We start from the raw sequence: 18,081 nt of genomic DNA, 5'->3' as shown, positions 1-18,081 counted from the left end.
AACTAATGTATCGGTCTACTCTTCAATAATAAAAGGCTATTCAGTCCAGCTGGGATACTAGGGTTCTGCTGTTCAGGGTTGGGCCCAATTCATTGCAATTATTCAGCCAGTTCAGGAAGTCAACTGAAATTGAAATCATTCCCAATCTTCTATGAGGAACATTTTGGAATTTCAGGTAACTACTTGGTTTGAGTGAATTAAAAATGGGATTGAGAACCACCCTGGTTCTGTTCTCTCTGCTCATCACCAATATCAGCACTGTGTTACCGCTCCTGTCACCAGACTGCTTTTACTTCACAACAACGACACTCAGGCCTCAGCTAGGAGGAAGAGCAGCAACATCATAATTCTCACTCATCCCCTCTTTAAGTCACATTTAACATTAAAGGCACTTTACTGCTATCACTGTACGCATCAATAAGGTGCAGGCTGTCTTATCTTCATCTCTTCCATTCAACACTTGAATTCATAATTAGACTTATTTAATCATTCTCATATATTTACTACAATCTTTTATCTGTAGAACCCTTCGACCATGTCCCAAAGACTTGACTCATTGCGATTGCCTTCCTGTTAAGGGAAGATCTCAAGTCTACTGACTCGACTCTTCACTGTGATCCGTTTGGCTGAAGCCGGTAAAGACAGAGGGGGTTGTAGAAATGGGGATTGATTTGGGTGTATTGCATTGAGCTGCTCTCTTGGCAGCGTGTGGTGTGTGCTGTGTCTTAACACCAAGAGTTTGACTCATCCTCCGCTTCAGATGGAGGCATCTTCATACAGAATATTCTAACTTAAAGAATGGAGTACTGCTTCTAGTTCTCTTTTTGTTTGGAGTTTCTCAGGTACCTCTACCATCAGTTGATTATAACCCCTTTATATAGGTGTGAAAAACCCTGCCCAGATCTGTCCCACGACAAACAAGAATAAAAGCTATGCTGCATCATCCAGTCATCAAATTCTGAAAAATAACAGGGGAGGGGACCTCAGTGTTTCCGAAGCGTTACCAAGGTGCATGAAGGCCACAAGCTAATGCCATGGCAGCCCCACTATATTCCAACAGAACAGAAAGTCCTTCACATAAATGACTGTTGGCTCTTTAAATGGCAGGCCAGGCAGGTAAAACATTAAAATGAAGGGCCAGGGGAGAGGAGCAGTAAATGAAGCTGATTTTCCTCCAGTCACAATGACTAACTGAATGAGGAGGGGGGGAAAGAGAGGAGTAGGAGAGGGGAAACACAGTGATGTAATCCTATGTGCTGAAGGCTGCACCAGGGTGTGAGAAATGCGTAGTGTACTACATCCAGTAAAAGATGTGGCGCAAATGTGGGTGTGTACCACAGGAGGTTGGTGGCACCTTAATTGGGGAGGACGGGCTCGTGCTAATGGCTAGAGCCGGAATGGTATCCGTTCCAAACTAAACACACAACAGAAGGCTGCTGAGGAGAAGATGGCTCATAATAATGGCTGGAACGGAGCAAACGGAATGGAATTAGACACATGCCATGCGTTTGATGCCATTCCGTTTGCTCCGTTCCAGCCATTATTATGAGCCGTCTTCTCCTCAGCAGCCTTCTGTTGTGTGTTTAGTTTACAGCCCATGTGTGTATTCAGGCTACAGGCCTAAACCACAGGTTGCTAGCACAATGCAATGAGGAGTGGGGATTGTGGGAGAAACACTGTTTGAGAGAATCACAATGGCCAGGGGTTAGGGGGTTGATATTAGGAGGTTCCAGCTGGCCTGGGAGGGGTGGGGGGCCAGAGTAGGTGTTGGTGTGGGTCCTTCAGAGGGTGTGGTAGTTGCGGTCCTTGGACTTGCAGAACTTGTAGAGGAAGAAGAGCACAGCCTGGAGGCCCAGGACCAGCACGATGCCCCCAATGAAGCTTGCTGCGTCAAACGTTGCATTCTTATGAGGTGCAGGAGAGGGCCCCACTGGTGACGCAGTGCTGTCTGCACAGGGTGGGAGTGAGAGCCAAGTCATACCACTGTATCGCCACTAGCCTCTAGGGCTATGTAGAACCACAAACATATTGATAATACACTGGTGGAATTGAGTTTTGATTCAGTAATTTGATTCAGTAATATGATTTGATTTCAGACTGGGCTTGCATGGGAACTTACTTGAAGCAGTCGTTGTGTCAGAGACTGGGACGGTGCCGTTAGTGGGCAGGGCGGTTGGTACTGCAGTGGTCAGGTTAGCTGGACACAGCAGTAAGATATCAGTTTAATACCATTTCACCACTTACAAAAACAGTTGACCATTTACCCATATTTAGGGTTGACATTACAACCATCAGGCCACACAGTAGACACACACTGATTAGAAGGGAGCAGCTGAGAGGCTGGTTTTTGCTGGTTACCTGTGGTGGACTCAGTGGTAGAGCTGTTAGTGACATTGCTGACCGTAGGGGTGAGGGTAGGGATAGCAGCCGTGATGGGGGTAGGGGGTTTGGCTGAACTTGAAGTAAAAGACTGCACTGAAGAGACCGACACAGAGAGAGACAGAGTATAAAGCAGGGCTGTGACGATTTCAGTATTGCAATATTTTTTCCAAGGCAAAAATGAAAACACAAAGCAGACCTAACACTACGGTCCTGCTGTACGTAAAATATTGTGCACTATTGCTTGGAAAATAAACGTGACTCTGGAAGAGAACCTAATCACGTTCGTCTCCAACATTAGGGCTGTTAATCTAAAGAAGTTAAATCCGCTTTGCTTTTTGTTTCCTTGCCACAATACTAATGAGTATCGCGATACTGGTATCATCCCGGGCCTAGTATAAAGCAGGGAAGAAAGAGACATACCACCATAACAACCAGGCTACATCTGGATAGTCCCAAAATGCCTTCTGCATTCCCCTCCTGCCTTCCATTTTGATCTGACAGGATTTGGTAGGTGAATGTAATAGCGTGAATTCATACAAATAGCTTTCGCCCATCTAATCCTTTTGGACCAGTGGAATGACAAGGGAGGAGGAAGGCAGCGACAAAGCAATTAGGAAAGGAGGGAAGCATTTCAGAGTATTGAGAGAAAGCAACTGACACCACATAACAGAGATATAGAATGTCTACATATGCCTAGATCAGTCACTTTCTGTTGAAGGCCAGTCCTGTGTCATGTTAACAAAGTGACAGTCACTGGAATGACAAAGCACATGTAATCCCTCTGGAGTAGCCTTTAAATGAACCAGGTGATGGTATTGGACTTTACCTGAGCAGGTTTCATTGGAGCAGGCGCCTATGCTCATGTTCTGACTGTTTACGGTGACGTTGACACAGGAGACATCTGGAGTTGCTGTAACTGAACAGAGGGGATAAAAGGAACAAACAAGCACCAATGAAAGATGTCGTTTTCCAGTAGAGCACGAACACAAAGACAAGAAAATGTGTTCAGGTGATCGGGAATCTTTAGGAAAACTATATTAATCCTGGCACCATAGGGAACATGAGCCATTTAAGAACACAAGGGCTGCATTCCAAACACTGAAGACACCCTATCCCCTCAGCCCTCAAATTAAGTGGACACTTCTGATGATGCCTGACAAGTATACACTTGCAGGGTAAGGGAGGAAGGAATGATTTTTAAATGGACCGCCCTTGCACAGAAATTCGTCACTCGTTCATCCCGCGATGATTGTGTTTCAGCCACCGGTAGCTTGTGGGTGCTTTACATATGCTACAGTCAATTACAATTGCAAGTCTACTTACAATTAACTGTATAATGATTAATATATGCCTACTATATGATAGCTAGCAAATTAATTAGCTAACTAACGGTTAGCCTGCCTAGCTGGAACTTCTGAAGGAAAAAAATTTATTTCAAAATTTTCCAAAAACGAACCAAACATCATTACTTTTACAAGACGTGTTTGTGCCGTCATGTGCATTAGTAGCACAATTTATAACTTATTTACATTTGTTTTTACTTACACTTCAATGTTGACGTTTTCATTTTTGGCAGACGTTTCTTAGCGGATGTACAATCGTCGCAAATTTAATTATGGGGAGTTTCAGTCCCCAAAGTGAACATAATTGTACACTCGCAAACTCGACTAAAAACGAGGGCTGAGGGGCTTACGTTTTAAAACTTCCCTTGCTTGGCGAATCATTTGGACCGCCCTCCAAGATGGTGACAGGGATTCCCCCAAGGGCATAAGGCGAGGTTAAGTGGACGAGGGTGTGTCTTTTATGAGTTTGAACCACAGCCAAGTATTATCTTGTTTTCAGTCAAATGGGATGGGCTTGTCAGCTCAGGAGTCTAGTGTGAGTTCAGTCATTCTCCTTCCGGGAAAGTCATAAATCATAGCCAGCCCCCTCCCCCACTGCATGATCTTTCCCATTACTGATTAATCCAAGGGGGTGGATAGATACACTACCGTTCAAAAGTTTGGGGTCACTTAGAAATGTCCTTGTTTTTTTAAAGAAAAGCACATTTTTTTGTCCATTAAAATAACATCAAATTGATCAGAAATACAGTGTAGACAATGTTAAATGTTGTATATGACTATTGTTGCTTGAAAAGGCAGATTTTTTATGTGATATCTACAGAGGCCCATTATCAGCAACCATCACGCCTCTGTTCCGATGGCACGTTGTGTTAGCTAATCCAAGTTTATCACTTTAAAAAGGCTAATTGATCATTAGAAAAGCCTTTTGCAATTATGTTAGCATAGCTGAAAACTGTTGTGCTGATTAAAGAAGCAGTAAAACTGGCCTTTTTTAGACTAGTTGAGTATCTGGAGAATCAGCATTTGTGGGTTCGATTACAGGCTCAAAATGGCCAGAAACAAAGCACTTTCTTCTGAAACTCGTCAGTCTATTCTTGTTCTGAGAATTGAAGTCTATTCCATGGGAGAAATTGTCAAGAAACTGAAGATCTCGTACAACGCTGTGTACGACTCCCTTCACAGAACAGCGCAAACTGTCTCTAACCAGAATAGAGGGAGTGGGAGGCCCCGGTGCACAACTGAGCAAGAGGACAAGTACATTAGTGTCTAATTTGAGAAACAGATGCCTCACAAGTCCTTAACTGGCAGCTTCATTAAATAGTACCCAGAAAACACCAGTCTCAACGTCAACAGTGAAGAGGCGACTCTGGGATGCTGGCCATCGAGGCAGAGTTCCTCTGTCCAGTGTCTGTGTTCTTTTTGCCATCTTAAATATTTTTGGCCAGTCAGAGATGGCTTTTTCTTTGCAACTCTGCCTAGAAAGCCAGCATCCCGGAGTCGCCTCTTCACAGTTGACGTTGAGACTGGTGTTTTGTGGGTACTATTTAATGAAGCTGCCAGTTAAGGACTTGTGAGGCATCTGTTTCTCAAACTAGACACTAATGTACTTGTTCTCTTGCTCAGTTGTGCACCGGCACCTCCCACTCTTTCTATTCTGGTTCTATTCTGAAAGTGCTCTGTTTCTGGCCATTTTGAGCCTGTAAATCAAACCCACAAATGCTGATGCTCCAGATACTCAACTAGTCTAAAGAAGGCCAGTTTTATTGCTTCTTAAATCAGCACAACAGTTCGCTAACTATGCTAACATAATTGCAAAAGGGTTTTCTAATGATCAATTAGGCTTTTAAAATGATAAACTTGGATTAGCTAACAACGTGCCATTGGTTGCTGATAATGGGTCTATGTAGATAATCCATTACAAATCTGCCATTTCCAGCTACAATAGTCATTTACAACATTAACAATGTCTACACTGTATTTCTGATCAATTTGATGTTATTTTAAATGGACAAAAAAAAGTGCTTTTCAAGGACATTTCTAAGTGAACTCAAACTTTTAAACGGTAGTGTGTGTACACACAATCTATATAGAGATATGAGTCCCATTCAAAAGTTTGGACACCTACGCATTCAAGGATCCTTTATTTTTTACTATTTTCTACATTGTAGAATGATAGTGAAGACATCAAAACTATGAAACAACACACAAGGAATCTACACACAAAGCCCATAATGACAATGAGAAAACAGGTTTTTAGAAATCTTGATTTCATCAGACCAGAGAATCTTGTTTCTCATGTCTGAGAGTTCTTTAGGTGCGTTTTGGCAAACTCCAAGCAGGCTGTCACATGCCATTTTACTAAGGAGTGGCTTCCGTCTGGCCGCTCTACCATAAAGGCCTAATTGGCGGGGAGTGCTGCAGAGATGGCTGTCCTTCTGAAAGGTTATCCCATCTCCACAATGGAACTCTGGAGCTCTATCAGAGTGACCATCAGGTTCTTGGTCACCTCCCTGACCTTCTCCCCCGATTGCTCAGTTTGGTCGGGCGGCCAGCCCTAGGAAGAGTCTTGGTTGTTCCAAACTTCCATTTAAGAATGATGGAGGCCAATGTGTTCTTGGGGACCTTCAATGTTGCAGACATCTGAGACACAATCCTGTCTCGGAGCTCTACAGACAATTCCATAGACCTCATGGCTTGCTTTTTCCTCTGACATGCACTGTCAACTGTGGGACCTTAGAGACAGGTGTGTCCCTCCAAATCATGTCCAATCAATTGAATTTACCACAGGTGGACTCCAATCAAGTTGTAGAAACATCTCAAGGATGATCAATGGAAACAGGATGCACCTAAGCTCAATTTCCAGTCTCATAGCAAAGCGTCTGAACACTTATATAAATAAGGTATGTTTTTTTAATCAATTTGCAAAAACGTCATGAAACCCATTTTCGCTTTGTGATTATGGGGTATTGTGTGTAGCTTTTTTATTGGTTTTAAATCGATTTTAGAGTAAGGCTGTAACGACACAAAATGTGGAAAAAGTCAAGGGGTCTGAATACTTTCCGAATGCACTGTACATTTTTGGCCATCAACCGGTTGGTGACCACCGCTTTCGTGTGTGCCCACTGCACAACAAATTAAGCCAACTTCCTTGAGTTCACAGAAAATGTCTTTAAGGGACCAAGTGTTAAAACGCCCTATATTTATTTGTGTGTGTGTGTATTGTTAGATATTGCTGCAGTGTTGGAGCTAGAAACACAAGCATTTCACTGCACTGGCAAGAACATCTCAATCTGTGTACGCAACCAATAAAGTTTGATTTGATAAAGAAACAGCGTGATATCAATAAAGCTAGGTAGACTTGCTGCTGGTCATAGCATAAACACATCAACTTTAACAGAAACCTACAGGTGATTTATCTCATGCTCGTACTGTTCTGAAACTTTGAGCACTGCCACTACCCTAGTCTTGCTAAGTAGTGGAGCATCTTAATTGCATACTCCTCGCATTCTCTCCTTCTCAAAACCCCACTGGAGGAGAACGTCAGAGGGGAGGGACCTCTGGTTCTCTCATCCAATGGGGTTTTGAGAAGGAGACGAGAGGACACGAGGAATATGCAATTAAGATCATCCGTGTGTGACCCCACTATCCGTGTGTGTAAGGCAGGCTTTTCCATTGGTAGAAGTGGCTGTTACCTCACAGGCAGCTATGAAAGGTGGCATATTCCAGAAGGATCTTGACATCAGTGTGAGACAAACCCACTGCAAGGGGCATCCAGTGAGAGAGAGCGGAGGGAAGAGGATTGTCAGAGGGGAAATCCTTAAAGCGCCTAGTGCTGCATAACGCTTTGTGTTTCTTACATCCAGACCAGTACACTTTGAGCTAAACCAGCGGACATGTGAAGCTCAGTGGGATTAAAATACAGCCTTCAGAACAAAAATGGAGCCCCTTTGAGGCCTATGCGTTGTTTACATGAAATCCCTAAACCAATGATAAATCTGGTAATAACAGTGGGGCTTGCAGTAACTCACCACAATGAGCTGGGTCATTACCTGGGCCTAAGTGTGCTGGGTCTGTATTGTAGCCAACTTTAGAATGGCCCTCTCCACGGTCAGTCTGTGTGAACTTTCAGATTTACTGAGTTCATATCTAATTGGTGATCCTGTTGTAGGGCTTGTGAGAAGCATTAGTTCAGACCTCCGACCTACTGTGTGGTGAGAGACGTTAGTTCTGGTGTGTGTGTGTGTGTGAGAGAGAGAGAGAGAGACTGCTCGTTGTTCGTTCTGGTGTGTGACACAGCGCTGTGGGGATTTTGTCTGTCAGTCATTAACCACGTTTCCATCCACAGTTTTTAAATCAGAATAAAGTCATACCTTATTAAAAAATATATAATTCACAACAGCTGTGATGGAAACAAGTAATTAGGGTACAATTTTATATATGCGACAGAATTAGTTTGTTCGACATGGTGGGATCTTTGTCTTGTAAAATGAATTACGGGAGAAATGGAGGTGGAAATACCTTTATGTGCAAATATTGATATCAAATCAAATTTTATTAGTCACATGTGCTGAATACAACAGGTGTAGACCTTACAGTGAAATGCTTAATTACAAGCCCCTAACCAACAATGCAGTTAAAAAAACAAAACAAGATACAGATAAGAAATAAAAGTAACAAGTAAACAGTAAAATAACAATAGCGAGACTATATACAGGGGGGTACCGGTACAGAGTCAATGTGCGGGGGCACTGGTAAGTTGAGGTAATATGTACATGTAGGTCAAGTTATTAAAGTGACTATGCATAGATAATAACAGAGTAGCAGCGGTGTAAAGGGGGGGGGGGGGGGGGGGGGGGGGGCAATACAAATAGTCTGGGAGGCCATTTGATTACCTGTTCGGGAGTCTTTAGGCTTGGGGGTAGAAGCTGTTGAGAAGCCTTTTGGACCTAGACTTGGCGCTCTGGTACCGCTTGCCATGCGGTAGCAGAGAGAACAGTCTATGACTAGGGTGGCTGGAGTCTTTGACAATTTTTAGGGCCTTCCTCTGACACCGCCTGGTATAGAGGTCCTGGATGGCAGGGAGCTTGGCCCCAGTGATCTACTGGGCCGTTCGCACCTTGTTGTCGGAGGCCAAGCAGTTGCCATACCAGGTAGTGATGCAACCAGTCAGGATGCTCTCGATGGTGCAGCTGTAGAATCTTTTGAGGATCTGAGGACCCATGCCAAAATTTCAGTCTCGTGTGTGGGAATAGGCTTTGTCGTGCCCTCCTCACGACTGTCTTGGTGTGCTTGGACCATGTTAGTTTGTTGGTGATGTGGACACCAAGGAATTTGAAGCTCTCAACCTGCTCCACTGCAGTCCCGTCAATGAGAATGGGGGCGTGCTCGGTCCTCTTTTTCCTGTAGTCCACAATCATCTACTTTGTCTTGATCACGTTGAGGGATAGGTTGTTGTCCTGGCACCACACGGCCAGGTGTCTGACCTCCACTCTATAGGCTGTCTCGTCGTTGTCGGTGATCAGGCCTACCATTGTTGTCATCGGCAAACTTGGTGTTGGAGTCGTGCCTGGCCGTGCAGTCATGAGTGAACAGGAGTACAGGAGGGGACTGAGCACGCACCCCTGAGGGGCACCTGTGTTGAGGAACAGCATGGCGGATGTGTTGTTACCTACCCTTACCACCTGCGGCTGCCCGTCAGGAAGTCCAGGATCCAGTTGCAGAGGGAGGTGTTTAGTCCCAGGGTCCTTAGCTTAGTGATGAGCTTTGAGGGCACTATGGTGTTGAACGCTGAGCTGTAGTCAATGAACAGCGTTCTCACGTAGGTGTTCCTTGTGTCCAGGTGGGAAAGGGCAGTGTTGAGTGCAATACAGATTGCATCATATGTGCAACTGTTGGAGTGGTATGCAAATTGGAGTGGGTCTAGGGTTTCTGGGATAATGGTGTTGATATGTGAGTCATGTCCAGCCTTTCAAAGCACTTCATGGCTACAGACGTGAGTGCTACGGGTCGGTAGTCATTTAGGCAGGTTACCTTAGTGTTCTTGGGCACAGGCACTATGGTGGTCTGTTTGAAACATGTAGGTATTACAGACTCGGACAGGGAGAGGTTGAACATGTCAGTGAAGACACTTGAAAATTGGTCAGCGCATGCTCACAGTACCTGTCCTGGTAATCCGTTTGACCCTGCGGCCTTGTGAATGTTGACCTGTTTTAAGGGCTTATTCACATCGGCTGCGGAGAGCGTGATCACAGTCTTACAGAACAGTTGATGCGCTCATGCATGTTTCAGTGCCATTTGCCTCGAAGCGAGCACAGAAGTAGTTTAGCTCATCTGGTAGGCTCGTGTCACTGGGCAGCTCTCGACTGTGCTTCCTTTTGTAGCCGGCAATGGTTTGCAAGCCCTGCCACATCCGACGAGCGTCAGAGCCGGTGTAGTACGATTCGATCTTAGTCCTGTATTGATGCTGTTTGAAGGTCCATCGGAGGGCATAGCGGGATTTCTTATAAGCTTCCGGATTAGTCTCGCTCCTTGAAAGCGGTAGCTCTAGCCATTAGCTCAGTGCGGATGTTGCCTGTAATCCATAGCTTCTGGTTGGGGTATGTACGTACGGTCACTGTGGGGACGATGTCGTCGATGCACATATTGATGAAGCCAATGACTGATGTGGTGTACTCCTCAAGGCCATCGGAGGAATCCCGGAACATATTCTAGTCTTTGCTAGCAAAACAGTCCTGTAGCTTAGCATCTGCTTCATCTGACCACTTCTTTAATTGATCTAGTCACTGGTGCTCCCTGCTTTCATTTTTGCTTGTAAGCAGGAGGATAGAATTATGGTCAGATTTGCCAAATGGAGGGTGAGGGAGAGCTTTGTATTAGAGGTCGACCGATTATGATTTTTCAACGCCGATACCGATAATTGGAGGACCAAAAAAAAGCCCATACCAATTACATCGGACGATTTTTTAAATTTATTTGTAATAATGACAATTACAACAATACTGAATGAACACTTATTTTTACTTAATATAATACATCAATAAAATCAATTTAGCCTCAAATAAATAATGAAACATGTTCAATTTGGTTTAAATAATGCAAAAACAAAGTGTTGGAGAAGAAAGTAAAAGTGCAATATGTGCCATGTAAGAAAGCTTAAGTTTAACGTTTAAGTTCCTTGCTCAGAACATGAGAACATATGAAAGCTGGTGGTTCCTTTTGACAACGAGTCTTCAATATTCCCAGGTAAGAAGTTTTAGGTTGTAGTTATTATAGGAATTATAGGACTATTTCTCTCTATACCATTTGTATTTCATTAACCTTTGACTATTGGATGTTCTTATAGGCACTTTAGTATTGCCAGTGTAACAGTATAGCTTCCATCCCTCTCCTCGCCACTACCTGGGCTCGAACCAGGAACATATCGACAACAGCCACCCTCGAAGCAGCGTTACCCATGCAGAGCAAGGGGAACAACCACTCCAAGTCTCAGAGCGAGTGACGTTTGAAACGCTATTAGCGCGCACCCCGCTAACCATTTCACATCGGTTACACCAGCCTAATCTCGGGAGTTGATAGGCTTGAAGTCATAAACAGCGCAATGCTTGAAGCACAACGGAGCTGCTGGCAAAACGCACGAAAGTGCTGTTTGAATGAATGCTTACGGGCCTGCTGGTGCCCACCTCGTTCAGTCAGACTGCTCTATCAAATCATAGACTTAGCTATAACATAATAACACACAGAAATACGAGCCTTAGGTCATTAATATGGTCGAATCCGGAAACTATCATCTCGAAAAGAAAACATTTATTCTTTCAGTGAAATACGGAACCGTTCCGTATTTTATCTAACGGGTGGCATCCATCAGTCTAAATATTCCTGTTACACTGCACAACCTTCAATGTTGTCATAATTACGTAAAATTCTGGCAAATTAGTTCGCAACGAGCCAGGAGACCCAAACTGTTGCGCAAGAGAAGTGACACAATTTCACCTGGTTAATATTGCCTGCTAACCTGGATTTCTTTTAGCTAAATATGCAGGTTTAAAAATTATATACACGTCTGTGTATTGATTTTAAGAAAGGCATTGATGTTTATGGTTAGGTACACGTTGGAGCAACGACAGTCCTTTTTCGCGAATGCGCACTGCATCGATTATATGCAACACAGGACACGCTAGATAAACTAGTAATATCATCAACCATTTGTAGTTAACTAGTGATTATGATTGATTGATTATTTTTTATAAGATAAGTTTAATGCTAGCTAGCAACATACCGTGGCTTCTTACTGCATTCGCGTAACAGGCGGGCTCCTCGTGAGGCAGGTGGTTAGAGCGTTGGACTAGTTAACCGTAAGGTTGCAAGATTGAATCCCTGAGCTGACAAGGTAAAAGTCTGTCGTTCTGACCCTGAACAAGGCAGTTAACCCACCGTTCCTAGGCCGTCACTGAAAATAAGAATGTGTTCTTAACTGACTTGCCTAGTTAAAGGTGTACATTATTATTATATATACATTTTTAATGAATATAAAAAAATAAAAATAAATGATCGGCGTCCAAAATTACCGATTTCCGATTGTTATGAAAACTTGAAATCGGCCCTAATTAAACAGCCATTCCGATTAATCGGTCGACCTCTACTTTGTATGCGTCTCTGTGTGTGGAGTAAAGGTGGTCGAGTTTTTTTTCTTCTGGTTGCACATTCAACATGCTGATAGAAATTTGGTAAAATGGATTTAAGTCCCCAGCTACTAGGAGCGCTGCCTCTGGGTGAGCATTTTCTTATGGCGGAATATAGCTCATTCAATGCTGTCTTAGTGCCAGCCTCTGACTGTGGTGGTATGTAGACAGCTACGAAAAATACAGATGAAAACTATCTAGGTAGATCGTGTGGTCTACAGCTTATCATGAGATACTCTACCTCAGGCGAGCAAAACCTCGACGAGCAAAATCGAGACTTCCTTAGATATCATGCACCAGATGTTATTTACAAAAATACATAGCCCGCCGCCCCTTGTTTTACCAGACGCTGCTGTTCTATCCTGCCAGTACAGCGTATAAGCAGCCAGCTGTATGTTCATAGTGTCGTCGTTTAGCCATGACTCCGTGAAGCATAAGATATTACAGTTTTGAAATACTTTCAGCGTCGCTGATGCAAACAAGCCGCTGATGCACGCCTTTGGAACATCTGCATAAAAAAAATCTATACCCACACAGAAACTTTTTTTTATATATAAAAAAATCTAATAAATCCATTTAATATACACCATCACAATAAATCCATTATTTATTTTAGGCAGGTCGAAATAAACATTATGATATGAATAAAATGTACAGTTGAAGTCGGAAGTTTACATACACCTTAGCCAAATAAATTTAAACTCAGTTTCACAATTCCTGACATTTAATCCTAGTAAAAATTCCCTGTTTTAGGTCAGTTAGGATCACCACTTTATTTTAAGAATGTGTAATGTCAGAATAATAGGAGAGAATTATTTATTTCAGCTTTAATTTCTTTCATCACATTCCCAGTGGGTCAGAAGTTTACATGCACTCAATTAGTATTTGGTAGCATTGCCTTTAAATTGTTTAACTTGGGTCAAACGTTTCTGGTAGCCTTCTACAAGCTTCCCACAATAAGTTGGGTGAATTTTGGCCCATTCCTCCTGACAGAGCTGGTGTAACTGAGTCAGATTTGTAGGCCTCCTTGCTTGCACACGCTTTTTCAGTTCTGCCCGCACATTTTCTATAGGATTGAGGGCAGGGCTTTGTGATGGCCACTCCTATACCTTGACTTTGTTGTCCTTAAGCCATTTTGCCACAACTTTGGAAGTATGCTTGGGGTCATTGTCCCTTCGGAAGACCCATTTGAGACCAAGCTTTAACTTCCTGACTGATGTCTTGAGATGTTGCTTCAATATATCCACATCATTTTCCTACCTCATGATGCCATTTATTTTGTGAAGTGCACCAGTCCCTCCTGCAGCAAAGCACCCCCACAACATGATGCCATCATCCCCGTGCTTCACGGTTGGGATGGTGTTCGTCGGCTTGCAAGCATCCCCCCTTTTCCTCCAAACATAACGATGGTCATTATGGCCAAACAGTTTGCACCAAAGTATGTTCATCTCTAGGAAACAGAACGCGTCTCCTTCCTGAGTGGTATGACGGCTGTGTGGTCCCATAGTGTTTATAGTTGCGTACTATTGTTTGTACAAATGAACGTGGCACCATCAGGCGTTTGGAAATTGCTCCCAGGGATGAACCAGACTTGTGGTCTACAATTTTTTTCTGAGGCCTTGGCTGATTTCTTTTGATTTTCCCATGATGTCAAGCAAAGAGGCACTGAGTTTGAAGGTAGGCCTTGAAATACATCCACAGGTACAACTCCAATTGACTCAAATGATGTCGATTAGCCTATCAGAAGCTTCTAAAGCCATGACATCATTTTCTGGAATTTTCCAAGCTGTTTAAAGGCAGAGTCAACTTAGTGTATGTAAACTTCTGACCCACTGGAATTGTGATACAGTGAATTAGAAGTGAAATCATCTGTCTGTAAACAATTGGTAGAAAAATTACTTGTGTCATGCACAAAGTAGATGTCCTAACCGACTTGCCAAAACTATAGTTTGTTTACAAGAATTTGTGGAGTGGTTGAAAAATGAGTTTTAATGATTCCAACTTAAGTGCATGTAAACTGCCAACTTCAACTGTATTTCAGTAAAACAGGATAGGAGTATGTCATCTGGCTATACGCCATGCCATAGGCCAGGGTTCCCCAACTGGCGGCCCACGGGCCTAATTTGGCCCGCTTACGCTCTGTTCCTTGCCTCAGGCTGCACACGCTGGTCTCTTTTCAAGTGATCATATTTCACTCTAATATTCAACATGTTTCGATTTAGAAGGGCCTATTAACAAATGGGCAGGATAAAAAAAAGACGTCCATATGCACTCGAATAGCGAATGGAAGCTGCTTTCCCGCAGATCATTTTTCAAATCATGCCGGGTAGGCTACTGCGGTTTTATAGTGCAGCCGAGAAATAAATACAGTAGCAGCTGGGATCATCCTCTTTTTAGTGGTAACCGCAAAAACTGAGGGCCTACACTCAGCTCAGTCCACATAATCAAGGAGGATAATGTGCCTGGAACCTTCTATTCAACTTACCACACCCACAATTTAGATATTATAGGACTATGTTGTTTGCTATGTTGAAGTAAATTATGCAAATCATGATGACAGACACACAGGCTCTCTAAAAACATCCCACAACCCTACGTAGCTTAAATGGCACCACCTCCTAAAACACACAATCGGATTTGCTCTGCTTCTTCTCAGCATCACACACACAGGCACGCACATACCTGGGAATGACGCACCTGTTCACCTTTATCACTCAGCACTGTGTCATGGGCAATGATCTGGGCTTGGCTTACAAAACCCAATTAAAACAACCTGTAACCTCAATTCACTGGGCTGATAACATCCACAGGCAAACAGAGTTTGGATGTGGCAGTCAGAGCAGCAGGCTGTTGGCTGGCTATATAAAGACTTATAAACTGGGTGGTTAGAGCCCTGAATGCTGATTGGCTGACAGATGTGGTATATCAGACCGTATACCACGGGTATGACAAAACATTTATTTTTACTGCTCTAATTACATTGATAACCAGTTAATAATAGCAATAAGGCACCTTGAGGGTTTGTGGTGTATGGCCAATATACCACGGCTAAGGGCTGTGTCCAGGCACACCGCAAAGTCGTGCCTAAGAACAATCCTTAGGCGTGGTATATTGGCCATATACCACACGCGCCCCCCCCCCCCCCCCCCCGTGCCTTATTGCTTAATTATGCTGTATGACTCAGGCATCTAGGAGCTTAGTATATCACACCATCGACCAAAGCCTAAAAACGAACAAACATCCCCACTGGAGATTTTGAGACCACAATATCAAGACATTTATCATGATAGTCTGACCAGGCATTTCCATTATCATAATGAGATAATTGTGTAGCAAAGTGTTCTTGTCCAAGGACCAGCAGATATATCTCTACTCTCTAAAATGGCTGGTGTGGAAGAGGTTTGAGGCTAAATGTCCTAGTAGCTTCTTAAACTACCTAAGCAGACACTTTTACTAAGGACACACATTTCTCTGTTCACTGCCTTGCCCAAATGGCCCATTGTCCCAGTCCTTTTTGACTTGCATCTCAAAATGGCTACCTCTTGATCCTTTGGAATGACATTGTCAATAAACAGAATCAACTGGCTTACAATGTACCTGAAAGAGAACGATACTGTCTGGTAGTTTAATGTTCCTAAATTAAAATTACAGTATGGCCCAGGAAATTGTAGGCTTAAGCTTACATGCCAAAATGTATGACTCTTCACCACAATATCATGCATGCAGGAGCAGGAAAAGTAGGTACTTACATGTGCAGTTCATCCATTGACAGTCACCAACACATGCGTCACATTCAAGTGCAGCACATTCAACTGAAACGGGAAACATCAATTAACATAAGTAATTACAAGTGTATAACTAAGGTTAGATGTAATTTGCCCAACTTTAACGGATATAGACCTAATTGGACCTACCAGGGAGATATTTACTAGGCAAAACATTACTCATCAACTGTATGTAAATCGTTAGTCACAGGGAGTGGTAAAGTTACTCAGCGATTCCTTGTACATGAAATCAGTCTAACGTTACGAGGTGAGAAAGGTCATGTCAACATCAAGTGCATTACATTTAAAATACCTGTGTCAATGAGGGACTTTAACATTGTCCCTCTGTTCGTGTGACTTGTGTAGCTTCATAGCTAACTAACTAGAGCTTCATAACGCAACAAAAGTCTAATGTGACGCAAGGCTGACAGGCTTGTTGTTGCATATGATAACAGCCAGCTGGACATGGGCAACAAGAGAATAGCTGGCCGATTCACTAACCATCCATTTTCGAAAGTTGTTGTGAAAGGGTCAATTAAAAGCGATACATTTGCCTGTAAGTTTAGGGTTGCTGGCTGGCGTTAGTATTTTTTTATTCTAAAAGCTAGTTAGAGGACGATAACGTGGGCTGCTTGATGTCGCGCGCGCGCAGTCTGTTAGCTAGCTGGCTAAGCTCCGTACATATCCTTATAAAAACCAACTAGCTTGACCTGATTTGACAACACGTGGGATTCGCACAAATAATTTAAACAAACTGTTTGCAGTCACATTCGGGGGAACTAGATAGACATGTGACATAAATATGCACTCAAACGTCTCGCGCAGTTACCTCTCCTTAGTTAGCTAGCTAACGTTAGCTAGCTCGCTCGCTGGCTTTACAATGCAGAAAGCGCAAGAACAGGTTGTGCTGTGCTTCGTAGGTCGCAAACTTACCTACGTCTGGAGCTGTTGTTGCACTCACCAATGCGAGTACCAATGTAACGTACACAAGTTTTAAGAACATGTTGTTTAATTTCTATTTTTCCTCAATTTGTTCTACCCGAATTATAGTCGCAAGAGAGATCTGGATATCTGCTGGATACGGGGCTTGTTGCTAACTTGCTACTTCCTTCTACACAGGTCATGTGGCACTTTTTATTGCTTACTTGCAGGGAGGGGTAAAGAGATGTCGTGAAGTAAGACGTCCAGTACTGACTTTATTTCACAGTATACTGTACTTAAAAACACGGACCTCCTGTTTATACTACTTCATTGCAGAGTGGCACAGTTATAATAACTTGTCTCGGGTAAGTGGCAACATGTTTAATTCTCCTGAAAGAAACTCACACCTGTCATGAATCACAATTGAAATAACCAGAGGATTTCATTCTTGCATATCATCTGCTGATATAGAATCACTTGTTGATGAAACAAACAGATAATACATGCCAACCAACTCACAGCCCCTGGTTATAACTTTTTTTTATTTAGTTCTGTTCTGACTGTACACTACAGTGCAGGAATTTGGACAGCATGCCTACTGTTTTTGTGGCCTCTTTTAGGTCAAGATACCATTTCCTGTATAGTCCACCACAACAAAATGAGGACTAGAAATGCCACAAGTCTTTGGTTTGGACGAGTCTTTGCTTTGGTTTACTCAGAGAGGAGGGATTGAATCAACAGACAAGTCATTTTTAGGGGGGAATGATTGTTTCACATATACAGGGTACACGACATCTCTATCTAGCTTTTATTTCTGGGTCGAAAAAAGCTACAGTTGAAGTCTGAAGTTTACATACACTTAGGTTGGAGTCATTAAAACTTGTTTTTCAACCACTCCACAAATTTCTTGTTAACAAACTATAGTTTTGGTCAGTTAGGATATCTACTTTCTGCATGTCACAACTAACAATTGTTTACAGACAGATGATTTCA

The 18,081-nt window shown here is 43.0% G+C and overlaps 1 protein-coding gene across 1 annotated transcript; it reads right to left on the bottom strand.

The window, feature by feature from the left end:
• Positions 1-1,552: 1,552 nt before the first annotated feature.
• On the bottom strand, positions 1,553-17,281 carry LOC120019474 (sialomucin core protein 24-like). Its single transcript, XM_038962774.1, has 6 exons — positions 17,101-17,281; positions 16,153-16,215; positions 3,209-3,298; positions 2,359-2,475; positions 2,120-2,197; positions 1,553-1,948 (listed from the first exon to the last, which is right to left on the bottom strand). The coding sequence occupies exons 1-6, from the start codon at positions 17,168-17,170 to the stop codon at positions 1,782-1,784; spliced, it is 585 nt and encodes a 194-aa protein (XP_038818702.1). The 5' UTR covers positions 17,171-17,281; the 3' UTR covers positions 1,553-1,781.
• Positions 17,282-18,081: the final 800 nt, after the last annotated feature.

The sequence above is a fragment of the Salvelinus namaycush genome, chromosome 24, assembly GCF_016432855.1.
Source record: "Salvelinus namaycush isolate Seneca chromosome 24, SaNama_1.0, whole genome shotgun sequence".
Lineage (NCBI taxonomy): Eukaryota > Metazoa > Chordata > Actinopteri > Salmoniformes > Salmonidae > Salvelinus > Salvelinus namaycush.
The sequence above is the reverse complement of the archived record's forward strand: the minus strand, read 5'-3'. Positions and strand labels throughout refer to the sequence as shown.

Bases quoted from the DNA above. Each gene is read 5' to 3' on its own strand.
- LOC120019474 (XM_038962774.1), bottom strand. From the start codon at position 17,170: ATGTTCTTAAAACTTGTGTACGTTACATTGGTACTCGCATTGGTGAGT. The intron at 2,476-3,208 runs GTAAAGTCCAAT...CGGTCTCTTCAG, and splicing joins CTCCAATGAAACCTGCTCAG to TGCAGTCTTTTACTTCAAGT. The intron at 1,949-2,119 runs GTAAGTTCCCAT...CACCCTGTGCAG, and splicing joins TGACACAACGACTGCTTCAA to ACAGCACTGCGTCACCAGTG.